General features: G+C 42.6%; 1 protein-coding gene across 2 annotated transcripts in view; it reads right to left on the reverse strand.

Annotated features, from left to right (window-relative positions):
- Window positions 1–2,545: 2,545 nt before the first annotated feature.
- The window catches only part of CHM (CHM Rab escort protein), a 73,211-nt gene continuing 58,831 nt past the window's right edge, over window positions 2,546–16,925 (reverse strand). For both annotated transcript variants that reach the window (XM_072981098.2, XM_072981096.2), the window contains 3 exons: window positions 15,813–15,905; window positions 5,994–6,163; window positions 2,546–3,275 (listed from right to left, as the gene is read on the reverse strand). In XM_072981098.2, coding sequence (XP_072837199.2) covers window positions 3,084–3,275; window positions 5,994–6,163; window positions 15,813–15,905 — 455 coding nt within the window. In that variant the 3' untranslated portion in view covers window positions 2,546–3,083. The remainder of the gene's footprint in view (window positions 3,276–5,993; window positions 6,164–15,812; window positions 15,906–16,925) is intronic.

The following is a 16,925-nucleotide window of genomic DNA, read 5'->3' on the forward strand; positions in this document are numbered from 1 at the left end:
GGTAAAGCACTTCTGAATATTCTCTACCTGGAAAGTCCTGAAAATAGTCGCCATAAGTCAGCACATGATTATTCTGAAATCAAGCTAAGAGCTGCTGTGCTGTAGGTTTTTTTTTTTTTTGCTCAATTGAAAAGGGGAACCAAAACAATGAAGGGACTGGGAGCAGATCTCTTAGGGGGGAAATTTGCTATGTTTGGGGCACTTTAGCTTAGGAAAAGAGGCAAGTAAAGGGAGATGCAATAGAAGTTTACAGAAAATGCAGAGTGGGGGTAAAATATACTTGGGATAACTCTTCTTCCTTTACTGTATTGTAACACTAGAACCTGTGGTTATGCATTGAAACTCAGTGATGGAAGATCCAGGGGAGAGAAAAGGAGGTACTGTAGTTCTTTACACAATGCATAGTTCAACTGTGGAATCCACTGCCACATGATATAGTGACAGCTGCCAACTAGGGTGGCTTTAAAAATGACTAGTAAATTCATGGAGCTTTGGGCTTTCAGGGCCTCTAGTCCACACGACAGCTAGGATTGGAGGTACTAAGCCTCAGAAAAAATAATACAGAGGGTGCTATTATGTTCATGGCTCTGCTTGTAGGCTTCCCCAAAGCATCTGGTTGGCCACGGAGTAACCAGAATGTTGTAATAGATAGTTTTTTGCTACGATCCAGCATGGCTCTCCTTTATGTTCTTACATTTTAACTGAGAGTGATCCCTCTATCCTCACTTGATTATGATATGCCTTCAAGTCAATTGTGAGTCATGATTTTCTAGGTGGTCCTCAGAAGTGGTCGACCATCCTCTTCTTCTGGGGGCGCCCTGGGACTGTGTGCAGCTTGCCCAAGGCCACCCTGGCTGCCTCTTCTCCCAGGAGACATAGTGGGGAATCGAACTCTCCACCTCGGGCTTCAAAAGCCATACACTTAACTCGCTGAGCTATCTAGCCAAACTGTCTTCACTTGCAAAAATGGCAGTGATGCAGCTGACCTTAAGCCACCTGGACGCAACCTACTAGCGCGTTTGACCCACTGGCTGAAAATGAATATCCCAATACTGTAAATAGAAGTTGATTTTAGAAGCATCACTTTAAAAAAAAAAAGGATTCAAACCTATCAAATCGCTTCCAAGGGGGATAAAAAGGTGCGCATCCATAATGAGCCTTCAAGGTGCTTGAAGGATAACACCACTGCTCATTTAAAAATTCAATTAACCTTATCTTTCTCAAACTTAATTAATAATCCTTTAGATAAAGTATCACTTTAAAAAAACAAAACAAAAACAACCATACTATTTTTCAAATATATTCTGTCTAGCATATCTTATTTTTGTCCAGTTCTCTCCAGGCATGCTTTAATTCTCCTTTTGGCATGCTTAAATTATGAAATTTAATGTAGGGGGGGGGGAATAAAAAAAAACCCAACCCACACCACTTTAATCCATTTGTTCTTGGGAAATGAAAGACTTATGTAGATATAAGTATGAATGGGACTACGAGGCTGGTTTGTGGTTTGATTTGTGAAGCCCATTTTGCTGGAATGAAGCAAAGTGCCGGGCTTCTTTCCACTCAGTGCTTTATATCTGCTTTGGCCAAGCCGATCCTTGCCCTTCCGGCTGCCCCCATCACCTCTCAAACCTGACCCCGCCTTTTCCTTCTTCTCCTGCCCTTTCTTTGAAGATGGCAACGGCAGCTTCGTGGAGCAACAGGAGCAGGTGGGCCCCTTGGACACAAGCCGAAAGCCAAACCACGAACCAGTTTGGTTTTCCAGTCGGTTCGTGGCTAACCATGAGCCATAACGAACCACCATTTTCCAGGCTCATGTCCATCTCTGTTCTTATGGTATAAATAACCCCACAGCAAACTACTGAGCGACTCAAGCAAATACATTTACGAACCTCATCCGGCGCATGAATAAGACATGAGACCGGCTCATAGGCACTCTGCATCATTTAAAATCAAAGACTGCAACCATGATCTCTTTGTTTATGATAAAAAGTGGAACATCAAACCGTTTGAAACTGCAGTGACGCACTTTGCACCGTGCCTGTCGTTTCTAACCAGCTCAGCCTTCCTCAACCTGGTGCGCTCTGAGATGTTGGACAACATCTCCCATCAACCCGAGACAGAGTGACCAAGATAGCTGGGGAACACTAGACAAGGAAGGCTGACCAGTAGAAACCAGTAGCCGCCTAGAGTGGTCGTATAGACCAGATGGGCGAGATACAAATCAAATAAATAAATAAGTAGAAAGAAAAGGTGAACCAGAGAAGAGAATAGGTGACTAAAAGGTGAGGGAAGGGAAGGCAAAGATGATCTGCAAGTGAAGTATCTCAACTATTCAGCTATATTGGCTTGGCGCCTTTTTAATTATCTATGAAATCGTCATTTTCGCAGCATGACGTGGTACCAAGGATTTTCTGCAGTGTGCTCCCTCAAATTACTCGGGATTTTTATACTATTAGACTGTAAGCATCAGTGATATAGCTGATTTCTTTAAAGCAAATAAATGAAGAGGGTTTTAAGTTGTAAATGACCGCCATACAACTACTTTCAAGAAGGCAAGGACTTTATTTATATATATTTATATATATATTATTCTATTGAGCAGATGACACACATCAGCGACATTCTGCACAGCAAGCCAAACAAAATGACAGAACAGGCAAATGCTTTCATCCTGCCAAAGAGCCGATGGTGGAAGGCTGTTACCAAAACTTGCCCTCCAGTTCTGGTCCAAGCAGTTTTTCCCCCCCGGGAATGGAACGAAGGGCTCCCACCTTCTCTGAAACAAAAATCTACGCTTCTATGTTGTGCTGCTGGCTAACTGCATGGGGCCGGGGAATCCCTTATATTTACTAAACAGCAACATGTCTTTCCCAGAGCAATGAGGAAGGCTAATAACATATCTCAGCATGGGATTGCAGACGAGGTTCTTGGGTCTCCAACTCAACTGTCAAGCTACTCAGTCAAGTCCCACTGAATGGCTGGGTTGCCTGTTGTTTACAAGAGTCCGATGGTGGTCCTTCAGATGGGGTTGAACTTCAGAGTCCAGAGCGACGTTGTTCAGGGATGGCCTGGCCAGCGGCTCACTCCTCAGGGGGGACTTCGTTCTCTTCAGTCAGCTTCTCTGGCGTATTCTCGGGATTGTCCTCAGAGGGACTGCTAAATCCAGGATCTTCCGGCTGAGTTCCGTCCCCATCATAGATAATGTCTTCTGGATTTGGAGGCGGTGGGCAGAATTCCTCTTTGGGGAACATCTCTTGAAAAATCACCTCAGCCTGTTTGGAAGGGTTGGGACAGGGGGAGGGAAGAAAACAACACGCAGGTCATTTGCCCTCAGGCCGAGGCCATGATCCACCTCTGTGTGGGTAAGCTGGCAAGTACCCGAATACTGTTCCGATGCTTTGCTGACTAGTGTCCCAATTTGAATTGCCGTGACTACTGTGATGGCTTCAACAGTTTTATACTCCTTGGGCGGCTTCTTTTTCACATTGTTTCTAATGAAGTTTGTGAGCCCCCCCCCCTTGAACACCACATTTTTAAGGAAAAGACAAAAGTGTATTAATGAAAATTTATTCTGGGGAGAAAGGTGGCACATAAATAAATACCGTATTTTTCGTTCCATAAGACGCACCTTTCCATAAGACGCACCAATTTTTTAGGAGAAGAAAACAGGAAAATATAATCTGTTTTCTTCGCTCCATAAGACGCAGAGACTTTCCACCCCCCTGTTTTGTGGGGGGAAAGTGCGTCTTATGGTGCGAAAAATACGGTAAATAAATAAATAAATAAATAAATAAACAAACAAATAAATAAACCAATATGTACAAGATTTCCCTTTCTCCAGCAAACAGACCATTTTGTACTAGTTCTTCTGCCTATTCTCTCTTTTAGTGAGAATGTGGGGCATGTGACTTTTATCTTTGCATTTTGGCAAAGGTGGTATTTTCTCCCACTCAGAAGTCTCACTGGCGTTTTTCGCCTGAAAGTAAATCTTTATGAGTATATCTCACCTCTGTCTTCCAAGAGGAGAAAACTCATGTGGCATCTATAGGGTTCCCACGAGGTCTCCCTTTGAGGTACTCACTGCACTGCGTCCACAAGGTGGTAGCATTGCATGCCTCCAGAAAACACGCTGGGGACACAGTTATTTTTTCATACTTCTCATACAACTGCCGAAGTTCCTCTTCCTGGCCTCCTCAGGTTACAAGGACTTGCCGGTTTTTAAACAAAGAGTACAGTAAATCTAAGCCCTCTTGCATCTTTGGCTAAAGTTAGGAAAGTTCAGCTTAATGTAACACCTTCCTGTTACTCATTGACTGTTTGAAATCTCACCCACTGTCATTATTGATTCTGATGTTTGAAAAGTAGCTGGTTACATTACTTTTTGTGTTGCTTGTCGCCTTTTTGTTCGGGGGGGGGAGCTCAGGACTAATAGCACTGGTTCCCAACCTTGGGTCTCCAGATGTTCTTGGACTAAAACTCCCAGAAGCCTTCGCCACTAGCTGTGCTGGCCAGGATTTATGGGAGTTGTAGTCCAAGAACATCTCAGTCCTCAAGGCTGAGAACCACTGAAACGGAATGACATAAAACCTATCAAAATATCTCTGAATATGCCCCTCTAACTGTAACCTTTGAAAGTAACTAAAATGCAATTAATCATACAAATGAAGTAGCTTAGATTTTGCTTCTTGTGTTGCCATTGAAATGTGACTTTGTTACCCCCCCCCCCAAAAAAAAGGAATTAGCTAAAGGTAACGGTGTCACTTGTAATTTGTAACTTCCAAACTCTGTTTTTTGACTTTAAAAAGACTGGAAACCATGGGGGAACTTTATAGTTTGCAATGCCACCAAAGATGACCGTTTCCAGTCTCACTAATCTCAAAGGGAGAGTATAAAATACCAGCTTGATGTGAAGTGAATAGTCTTTATAAAAAAGTAAAGAACTGGATGCAAGAAGATAAAAGCATTTCAAACCATGTTGCTCTGTGTCCAAACTGAGTGTGCAAGGTTAACTTTTCCAACTTCTGAAGTTCAGAAGGCTAGAGCAGCCATTAAATTTTGAATGACTCAGGTCGGAGAGAATATATGCAAGAAATTTTAAACAGCTGCAGATATTTTTTTTTCCAATGGCCATTATCAATGGGCTTTTTGAAAAGAACAGCTGATGCAGCCCGAACGTTCACATCTGATCCGTATTTTCAAAGGCTAATAGTCATCTTAATTTTGTTTTACAAGGCAATAACTAGCCTGTTAAGAGGATAAAAAAAGATCAAAGACTTAAGAGGAAGCGTACAGCTTCTATGATATTAATAAATGATTTACCCGCCCCCCCTCAAAAAGAGCAGCGTTTTGATGCAGCTAAAGGAAGAAGGAAATTCTTTTATTCCTACAGATGGTGACGTTCGAGGAAATGCCTTGGAAAAACTCTGAGGCGGATGCAGAATTCCCCACCTCCGTTCATCTCCCTGCAGTGTTCTCCTGGTGCATTTGAACGGATCTGGACCGAGCAACAGGACACCACCTCTGCGTCGATAAGTCTAGGGAGTAGAGGGCTTCTGTTCTCCTCCCCAATTCTTCCATGGCATCTCTTCCTTCTGAGCCCAAGATCATGGATTCAAAGTGGCCTCTGGGTGGCCTTTAATTCCTGGACTCAGATGTCAATTCAAATGTCTGGTTTGGGAATAGAGATGGGCATGAACTGCCAGTTTGGCAGTTTGTTTATCGGCCAAACAGGTTTTTGGTGTCTCTCCCCCCCCCCGCCCCCGAGGCAGTGGCCTGGCTTCCCTGCCCTGCCTTCTCTGGGTGCTTACTATGAGTGGGCACCCTCGGAGGAGGTGGGACTCTGAAATGCCAAACACTCATTCGGCTGATAAACGAACCAGCACGAACCACCGGTTCATGCCCACCTCTATTTGGGAATACTCCACTAGCACCATTCCTTCTATTACCAACGTTCAGCCAAAAAACACAGAAAAACCTTGAGACTTTCTTACCTGTTTGACGGCACAGTCGTTCCCCAAAGCACTGTCAGGCCCAGAACAAACGTAGAGATTGGAAGGCAAGTTGTCGTACGAAGCCCTGTCTATACCAGAAGAGTCTCTCATGTTGAAATAGACCGACCACAGAATCTGAGGCTTTTGACCTTCTGCTGTGCCTTCACTTACTGAAATTATGAAAAAAACCCACACATTTAAATCATATCATTCAGCTGTGGTGAGTCTTTTCATGGCTCAGTAAAATGTTGAAAAGCAACTCATCTGAAGTCCTTGCTCAAGAGCCTTCCTCTTTGAAAGGTAAGGAAAAGATTCTTCTCTGTGGTGATGCCCAGATTCTGCAGAAATACGTTCATTTTGGCATGAGGTTAAAAATATTTACAGTGGTGCCTCGCTAGACAGTTAACCCGCATGACAGTTTTTTCGCTAGACATTGACTTTTTGCGATTGCTATAGTGATTCGCAAAACAGTGATTCCTATGGGGGAATTTCGCTGGACAATGTTTGGTCCCTGCTTCACAAACCGATTTTCACTAGACGACGGTTTTGACAGCTCCCTCCGCGCTCGCAAAACAGGTGTTTTTGGGACTTAAGCTTCGCAAGACAGCGATTTAAACAGCTGATCGGCGGTTCACAAAGCGGGTTTCCTATGGCCGATCTTCCCCAGACAACAACGATTCTTCCTCATTGGAACGCATTAAACAGGTTTCAATGCATTCCAATAGGGAAATGCTTTTCGCTAGACAATGATTTCGCTAAACAGCGATTTCAGTGGAACAGATTATCATCGTCTAGCGAGGCACCACTGTACTGGAAAGGACTAGAAGGGCCCCTTCTTGTTGATACTTATATTTGTTTGCGCTTTGCTGCTGTTAAGTGAGATCTAATTTCTTTAAGCGCCACATGTTCTTTGGTGGATTTTTTTAATGGTTCAGTATTTATTTATAGCTAAAATTATGCCAATGCAATTGTGCCGGCATAACTTCTTAATTGGATTCCAGTCAGTGTATTTCAAGCAACGATGGTTATGGATAGATGTTCCAGAGAGAATTACTTCCCATAACCTTACTCTCTCTTTATAAAGAGAGGAAACAGGGTTTGGATAAAGACTGAGTCATAATTAGATCCACTGAAATTAACAGGATTAATTTAAAAGATGCAAAGTGTTGACGCTGATCTTTAAAATGCTAAATGGCACAGAGCCAGTCTACATAAAGGGGTGCTTTCTGTCACATGATCTTGCCTGATAGCTCAGATTATTTCCCAAGGATCTTGCCTGGGTGGGGCCACTGACAATCGTGTAATGGGTGACTACAGGAGCCTTCTCAACATCTAGGACACACCTACCCTAGGAAGATCCACCGGGCACCCTACTTGCGTTCACTTAGATGTCAGGCTACGGCCTTTTTCTTCTTCTGGTTGGTGTTCTATCTCAAACTAGTTATTTTTGATTGGCCCAAATCCTGTTGCTTACCCCACAACCATAACACAAATGCCATAACCTGTAGAGATGGATTATCTCGAGGTTGAAAAACAACAACAACACAGTGTAGGCATTATCTGGCACACACCGAGTTGCCTGACTCAGCAGACAACAAATAATGTCTATGACAACATTCTGACTTGAGGCAATCCACCTGCAAAACATACACTGTTTGCGTGACGCCAGTATAAAATCCCAGTAGGATTCTGGTCACTGTTTCCTGTCTTATAACTTTGGCTGTTTTTTGTTCATTTGGCTATGATGGCTGGGTTATTCTAGGAACTCTAGCCCTAAAATGTAACTTTCCCTGCCTCTGGCTGTTATTTCATTGACTATTTTAAATTTTCACATTTCAAAGCTATCCCAAAGGCATTTGCTAGCTGGGAGACATAAAAATCTAATAAATACATATAGTTTTAAAAACTACACCAGACTAAGGATTCAAGTGCGGGCATAGACACCCATAATGTCAAAGTTCCTCTTCATATTATTTAATTTAAAAATGATATTGTTTGGAGGAGATATTCAGCTGAGAGAGAAAAAAAGTGGCACTCGCTGTGGTAAGGGTTCTTTTAAAAATATTATTAAAAGTTGTGACTTCTACATATTAAAAAAAAGTTACTTCTTCATTTAGTCAGGAAAATGAATAGAGTCCTCTTCCTGCAGGTGACTTTGCCTCTCTGACCTGCCATGGCCCAGTGATCACTTTATCTGGTGATTCATTTTCAATAACTCCAACAGTATTTGTTCTGACATTTTAATTAAAATACGACCACTACCTCATCTTGATGATAAAAAGGCTTATGTGTCAGTGAAAACTAGCTTTTCAGTGCCTCAGTGCACCTGAGGACCCTTCTGATCACAGAGTTCCTCCGAAAGAATTTCAGGCAGCTTCCAAACAATACATCACTTCAAAACCAGATCACTTTAAGCATTAAGATTAATGTTAAGCAAAGAAAAGAGAGGCGGGGAGGAGGGGGACAAGATGACACTAAGCGGTGCGCTAACTGCTTTTTCTTAGTTTGGGTCCCTAAGATCTCTACAAAACAGCTTTTTTTAAAGAAAAAAATTAAGTTGAATTACAGGAGATATATTGGGAGCAACAGGGAACAGATTTCAGCATTGATGTGAACGAGTCTCTCTGGCCTACTAATAAAGCTCGGGAAGAAACAACAGTAAACTTTGTAAATAAAACCCATTGTTCTTTAGCTCGATCTGTTCTCATATGGAGCAAAAAGTTCCACAAAACTCCAAAATGAGGGCCACTCTGGTAGGAGCTGGTATAATTCCCACTCAAGGCCTCTCACAAGTTTAAAATACAGGCAGAACCAGATTCTTATCTGGTGCAATCGAATGTTCCATTTCACCCAACTCTACATTTCTTGTCCTTAAGGAACAAACATTAGACTGACTGCCTATTGACAGATTTCTTTCCCAGCATTAACCACAGCGAATATATTATTCCAATTATCAACATATAATTAGCATTACTATGACTGAAATGCATAGCATTTGTACAGATTATCCCAGGTCCTTCACATCAGTTCTTTTGTAATCCTTCATCGTCATTTAGTCGTTTAGTCGTGTCCGACTCTTCGTGAGCCCATGGACCAGAGCACGCCAGGCCCTCCTGTCTTCCAGTGCCTCCCAGAGTTGGGCCAGATTCATGTTTGTCGCTTCGATGACCCTGTCCAACCATCTCGTCCTCTGTCGTCCCCTTCTCCTCTTGCCTTCACTCTTTCCCAACATCAGGGTCTTTTCCAGGGAGTCTTCTCATGAGATGGCGAAAGGATTGGAGCCTCAGCTTCAGGATCTGTCCTTCCAGTGAGCACTCGGGGTTGATTTCCTTTAGAACGGATAGGTTTGTTCTCCTTGCAGTCCAGGGGACTCTCAAGAGCCTCCTCCAGCACCACAATTCAAAATCACAATTCAAAATTTATATAGCTGTAATCCTTACAGCTATATAAAGGAGGTTGGTCTTCTGAACCTCCGTGTGCAAAAGGTCTGAATCGATCACTGAATGCTGAGTCAACACTGAACACAAAGGGAATTCATTCCGTAGATCATCTGTTCTAGCTAGCACTGCCTGGTGGATTCAGACCTAAGTGTTGATGAGTCACGGAAGGGATGGCTTGATTCCAACTTCTGAACTCCTTCACAGAGATCTTCCTTTCCCTTCTTTGTGTCAGAAGCACCGCCATATAATTAATAAACATATCAGATCAATATTGCCCAATAATGAGCATTTGAGGCAGCCAGCATCAGATCTTCCAGGGTACATGGTGAGGTTATACAGTACACGGACATAGGCGGCCTGTTCTTCTCTGTGCTCACAACATTAGTGTGGAAAAAACAAACATTGGTGTAGGTTCACTTTGGTTCCAACAACTCCAGTCCTACTGTGTGACTCCCAAGTAGCTAAAGCCAAGAGTACAGCACTGTAAAGTGCTCCTGGGGATCGGTCTAAGAAAGTGGTAACGGGAGATGGTTGCTCTAACTCTTGGCTGCTGTCCCGTGGGGCATGTCTGGTGCCACCCAGATTTTTCTACATCTGCACTGGAGTAGAAATTATTTTGGGTACCGAAGTCCTTTCCACAGCTCTTTGGTCATCACAGACCCCACCACGACCATGGAGAGAAAGAGAATTATTGCTTCTAGAAGCCTCCAGGGGTGGTGCTTCTCACTTATTTTTCAAAGTAAACTAACACAAAGGAACCTGGACCTACAACAAACAGATTTAGCCACCTGGAAAACTGGCCACTGGCAGTTTTGATATTATATTTTTTCAACCAGCACAGTGGAATCTGGCCTTAAGAATCCCAGAGTCTGCCTCCCCTCCCCTCCCGTCTTCCCATCAATCTGAATGAAATGTCTGGACGAACTCATTGGGAAATATTATGGTCTAACGAGTCTTCAGTATGACATCAAGCTTTCTCTTATTTTAAATCAGGTCCTAGACTGTGTGTTATTTATGCGGCATGTTAATGGTGCATGCAAGTGAGACTGATGGATGGATGTCTAACTGGACATAAGAGCTTGGAAAGTTACTCTGGAAAAGAATGAATATAATGACGGGGCAAAGTGATAAGGAACTGAGGACTGATAGCATGATGGTCTAGGACTCACAACTGTCACCTTACCGTTTCACAGTTATGGAAAGCTTCAGTGTATTTTCTATGCTTACTATCTTGAAAGTAAATTTCCAAGCTCTGGTGGACATCCAGGGATACCCAGTCAGAATCTTTTCACCCTCATGGTCCCCTTGATATTCTGGATAATCTAAGAAGTATCCTATTCTGAACTGACCTTCTATCCAGCCAACTAAGGAAGACTTGTTCTTGATTCCATTCACTGCAGATGCAAGGTTGACCCTCACAGTAAAGGACAGGACTTTTTTCCATGCTGGCTCCTATTTTTTAATTTTTTTTCCCACGCTCCTTCCTATTGGAGCCTTGGCAGGTGTGTGCTCCTTCTATTTCGGTGGAGGCGAAAACCTTAAGGTTTTTACTATGCTTCCGGACAACTAGATTCCCCAGGTGCCTGAGCTTTAGATGTTAGGAAGACCCTTTTGGAAGTGCCAACCTGTTTATGGAATAATCTCCCCAGAGCGGCACAGTGGGAACATTCTCTGCTTTGATCCTAAACACCAGTTTAGTTTAAGACCATTTTTATCTGTCCAAGCTTTTAATGATGACATTGGTTTTATCTATTCAGAAGTGATGTTCAGCTTGCTTTATCCGTTACCATCTGCTGCTTTATTAGCTACTTTATTGTATCGCTCTCAATTGTCTGCCCCCTCTACTATCTGATCTGCATATTTTAAATTGGGCTTTGTTTTTTTATTGATATTTTATTGTGAGCCATTTTACAAATGTATCTTTAAAAAGGAAGTGGGATAAGCACGTATGTGTGCATTTTTATGCCTTTCCCCCCAATTATTGTATACCTCAGGTTATGTGCGTGAACTGTTACATATGAAAGCCAGTTTATAAATAGACAATCATAGAATCATAGAATAATTGAGTTGGAAGGGCCATCAAGTCCAACTCCCAGCTCAGTGCAGGAATCCAAATCAAGGTACAGTGGTGCCCTGCATGACGACAATAATCTATTCTGTTAAAATCGCTGCACAGCGAAATCGTCGTCATGCAAAAAAACCCACACCATTGGAATGCATTGAAATCCGGTTAATGCGTTCCAATGGGGAAATACCTCATCATTCAGTGAAGATCGCCCATAGAGAACCGCCGATCAGCTGTTTAAAATCACTGTTTTGTGAAGCTCCTGTCTGGAAAACAGCCATTTTGCGAAGGGAAGCCATTTTGCGGAGCTGGAAAAATCATCGTTTTGCAAACAAACGGTTCGAGAAGCAAGGACCTAATCAACGTAAAGTGAAAATCCCCCATAAGAAACATTGTTTTGCGACTGCAATTGCCCTCGCAAAAAAGTAATCGTCAAGTGATTTCGTTGTTCAGTGGGGTAAGCGTCTAGCGGGGCACCACTGTATATCTGACAGGTGGTTGTCTAACTTTCTCTTGAATACCTCCAGCGTTGGGAGTATGCACTGCATGTCCCAGAATCTCCCAGCGATCAAAATCGCTGGAGATTTCTAGGACTTCTTCAAAAAGAATTGTACCTGAGCTCTGCTCCCTACTGATACAGATTTCAAAAACTGGTCCCTAATTTAACTTTGGACCATGGCTACCAATGGAACCCCGGTTGGGGAGTGAAGTTCTTTATTTCAGGGGAATCCATTCATGCTGGCTTTTCCCCTTTTGGTCTTTGTCACATCTCCACTTAGATTCTTCCTATAACCAAGAACCCCGGAAAGAAGCGCATTGTGCAGGATTTCTTCAGTCCTTCCTGCCCTGCCTTGGAGATTCATCATGACCATTGCTTCTGCTACAGTTGACTGCTGGTGGAGATAATGTGTCACTGGCCGTGGTAGTCAATATATGACTAACTCCATCGGACATACTAGCTGACTACTAATGAGAGCGGAGCTTAAAGAGGATACTGTTTTAAAGCAAAACGTGCTTGGCAGGTGGACTGCATGTGAAGTAGAAGACAAGTCACCCTAGAACTAAGCTAAGCAATTTGTGGTCTTCCAGGATGCAGCTCTTATTAACTCCATACGACACAGGCAATTGTTGTTGTTTAGTCATTAAGTCATGTCCACTCTTTGTAACCCCGTGGACCAGAGCATGCCAGGCCCGCCTGTCTTCCACTGCCTCCCGGATTTGTATCAAATTCATGTTGGTTGCTTCGATGACACTGTCCAACCATCTCGTCCTCTGTCGTCTCCTTCTCCTCTTGCCCTCACACCTTCACAACATCAGGGTCTTTTCCAGGGAGTCTTCTCTTCTCATGAGATGGCCAAAGTATTGGAGCCTTAGCTTCAGGATCTGTCTTTCCAGTGAGCATTCAGGGCTGATTTCCTTTAGAATGGATAGGTTTGTTCTCCTTGCAGTCCAGGGGACTCTCAAGAGTCTCCTCCAGCACCACAATTCAAAGGCATCAATTCTTCGGCGGTCAGCCTTCTTTATGGTCCAGCTCTCAATTCCATACATCACGACAGGAAAAACCATAGCTTTGATTATGTGGACCTTTGCCGGCAAGGTGATATCTCTGCTTTTTAAGATGCTGTCTAGGTTTGTCATCGCTTTCCACCCAAGAAGCAGGCATCTTTTAATTTCGTTGCTGCTGTCTCCATCTGCAATCATCATGAAGCCCAAGAAAGTAAAATCTGTCACTGCCTCCATATCTTCCCCTTCTATTTGCCAGGAGGTGAATTCACTCTCCAGTTTGTCTGGCTCAAGGTCAGCAACCACACTATCCAGGTCGTCTGGGACATTCAGATCTGTCTGGTATAATTCCTGTGTATTCTTGCCACCTCTTCTTGATGTCTTCTGCTTCTGTTAGGCCCCTACCATTTTTGTCCTTTATCATGTCCATCTTTGCACAAAATGTTCCTTTAACATCTCCAATTTTCTTGAACAGATCTCTGGTTTTTTTCCCTTTCTATTATTTTCCTCTATATCTTTGCACTGTTCATTTAAGAAGACCCTCTAGTCTCTCCTTGCTATTCTTTGGAAGTCAGCATTCAATTTTCTATAACTTTCCCTATCTCCCTTGCATTTTGCTTCCCTTCTCCTCTCTGCTATTTCTAAGGCCTTGCTGGACAGCCACTTTGCTTTCTTGCATTTCCTTTTCTTTGGGATGGTTTTTGTTGCTGCCTCCTGTACCATGTTATGAGCCTCTATCCAAAGTTCTTCAGGCACTCTGTCCACCAAATCGAGTTCCTTAAATCTGTTCTTCACTTCCACTGTGTATTAATAAGGGTTTTGGTTTAGATTATACTTGACTAGCCCAGTGGTTTTTCCAACTTTCTTCAGTTTAAGTTTGAGCTTTGCTATAAGAAGCTGATGATCAGAGCGACAATCAGCTCCAGGCCTTGTTTTTGCTGAATGTATAGAGCTTCTCCATCTTTGGCTGCAGAGAACATAATCAATCTAATTTCAGTATTGCTTATCTGGTGATGTCCATGTGTAGAGTCACCTCTTGTGTTTTTGGAAAAGAGTGTTTGTGATGACCAGCTTGTTCTCTTGACAAAACTCTATGAGTCTTTGCCCTGCTTCGTTTCAAACTCCAAGGCCAAACTTCCCTGTTGTTCCTTTTATCTTCTGACTCCCTACTTTAGTATTCCAGTCCCCTATAATGACAAGAACATCTTTCTTTGGTGTAAGGTGCTGTAAGTCTTCATAGAACTGGTCAATTTCAGCCTCTTCAGCATCGGTGGTTGGTGAATAAACTTGAATTACTGTGATGTTAAAAAGGTCTGCCTTGGATTCGTATTGAAATCATTCTATCATTTTTGAGATTGTATCCCAGTACAGCTTTTCCCACTCTTTTGTTGACTATCAGGGCTACTCCATTTCTTCTACGGGATTCTTGCCCACAATAGTAGATATGATAATCGTCTGAATTGAATTTGCCCATTCCCATCCATTTTAGTTCACTGATGCCCAGGATGTCAATGTTTATTCTTGCCATCTCCTGTTTGACCACATCCAGCTTCCCAAGGTTCATAGATCTTACATTCCAGGTTCCTATGCAGTACAGTGGTGCCTCGCACAGCAAGGTTAATCCGTCCCGGATTAACCCTATCTGTGTGAAACATTGCTGAGCAGGGCAGAAAAGCCCATTGGAACGCATTAAACAGTGTTTAATGCGTTCCAATCGGCTGCTGTACTCACCGTTCAGCGATGTTTCTCCGATGGCCGGCAGCCATTTTCGCGCCCTCCCCTCACTGAACGAGGGCCCGAAAATGGCTGCGATCAGCTGTCCGGCAGCGTTTTCGTACCCTCCCCTTGCTTACCAAGGGCGCGAAAACGCTGTGCCCGGCTCTTTCGGCTGTTCCGGTGGCCATTTTGAAGCCGCAGAACAGCTGATTGGCGGGTCGCAAAGTGAAGGTCGGTAAGCGAACCGCTTACCGACCTTCGCTCTGCGATTTTCACCCATTGGGGGCATCGCTCTGCGATCACATTAGCGATCGCAAAAGCGTCACCGTAGAGCGAATTCATCGCTCTACGGGGCGCTCGTTGTGCGAGGCACCACTGTATTTTTCTTTGCAGCATCGGACTTTCCTTTCCCTTCCAGGCATGTCCACAGCTGACCGTCCTTTCGGCTTTGGCCCAACCACTTCATTAGCTCTGGAGCTACCTGCACTTGTATTTGTCCTCCGTTCTTCCTCAGTAGCATGTTGGACGCCTTCTGACCTGAGGGGCTCATCTTCTGGAGTCATAGCTTTTAGTCTTTTTTTTTTTTCCTGTTCATGGGGTATTCTTGGCAAAGATACTGGAGTGGCTTGCCAGTTCCTGCTCCAGGTGGATCATGTCTAGTCAGAACTCTCCACTATGACCTGTCTGTCTTGGGTGTCCCTGCATGGCATAGCCCATAGCTTCTCTGAATTACTCAAGCCCCTTCGCCATGACAAGGCAGCAATCCGTAAAGGGGGACACAGGCAATAGTTAGGCATAATAGTTGTTGTAGTCCAAGTCATTTTTGGAGACTTGCCCCAAAATGACTTGAGAGTAGGAGCAACTGCTTTCAGAAAGCAGAACAGAAAAGACAAGAGTAGAAGCTTGTTCTGTTCTGTGAATCATTTACTAAAAGGGAAAGGAACAATCACATGAAACATGCATTCACAGAGTGGCCTTCGCAAAAGTCTTTTGACCTATCTTCTGACACTAATTGGGTGTAAATAATTTTGAGCTTAAAGGACTTATTTGTTGGAATAGAAGACTGAAAATTTGTTTAGTGCCTTTGATTTTTACCTGTTTCTGTAAACTCACTGAATAACTGTTGTACAGCAGGCTCCAAGTCTTCTTTCGCAGTTTTAACAGAAGAACAAGTTAAATGAACTAAATCTGTCAAAAGAATAGAATGAAAAAGTGATTATAAACACACTGAGCCTGGAATTCAGCATATTTAGTATTACTGTTAAAATAGACCACCACATAATTTGGTTGGAAAAGGAAAGTGGACAAACCCAAATAAGAAGCTCTTAAAGTTTCTAGAATTATTAAACAAACAAGCAAGCTATCCAGATATAAGACTTTGACAAACCTTTCCTTTTTCTTATCATTTAAACTATATACTGTATTTCAGGGATGTTTTCTAACCGACAGGTGTGTAAATGTTTTCGAATTGTTTTTAAACTTGATTTAAATCTCAATATACAATTGTTTTTTGTAGAAGGGGTAGTCGTGTGAGTCTGTGCAAGTATTGTAGGTGAAAACAAACAAAAAAAGAGTTTAAAAAAGACAAAAGACTAACTTTTATATTTTTTTAATGTGAGCTTTCGTGGACTTCATCAGAAAGCTCACTTTATTAAAATATAATAGTCTTTAAAGTGCCACCAAATGTTTGTCATTTTTATTCTTTAATTTTTTTCACCTATAATAGTTTTTTAAGTGTGATGCTAATGTAGTGTTTTTAAATCTTTTTTTATCTGTGTTGAATGAATGAATGAATGAATGAATGAATGAATGAATGAATGAATGAATGAATGAATGAATGAATGAAATAGTTGTCTCATGCTGCACAATGGTATGGCCAGCCCTATATTTAGTGCATGAAGTCTCTTAAAGGAGTGAGTATCTGGAAGCATTTGCTGAAAAGCAAACTTCATACTCATCGTATGTCAGCAGCTTCTCTTTGTTCAAAGGCTGCATCAAATGTTCAAATCTGTTTCATTCCACCAAGTTAAAGAGGTTCAGAACTCTATGCCATGAAGCTGTCTTGTCTATTACATGGGAATCCTACGATGCTCTCATGCCAGCCTTCTTTTGCAGTGGGAAAATCACAAGGTACTTTGAGACAATAGTTCTCTAAAACAATGATAGTATAAGATAAACCTGCTTATTACACTTAAACAAACAAACAAA

Source organism: Pogona vitticeps, chromosome 11 (genome assembly GCF_051106095.1).
Source record: "Pogona vitticeps strain Pit_001003342236 chromosome 11, PviZW2.1, whole genome shotgun sequence".
Lineage (NCBI taxonomy): Eukaryota > Metazoa > Chordata > Lepidosauria > Squamata > Agamidae > Pogona > Pogona vitticeps.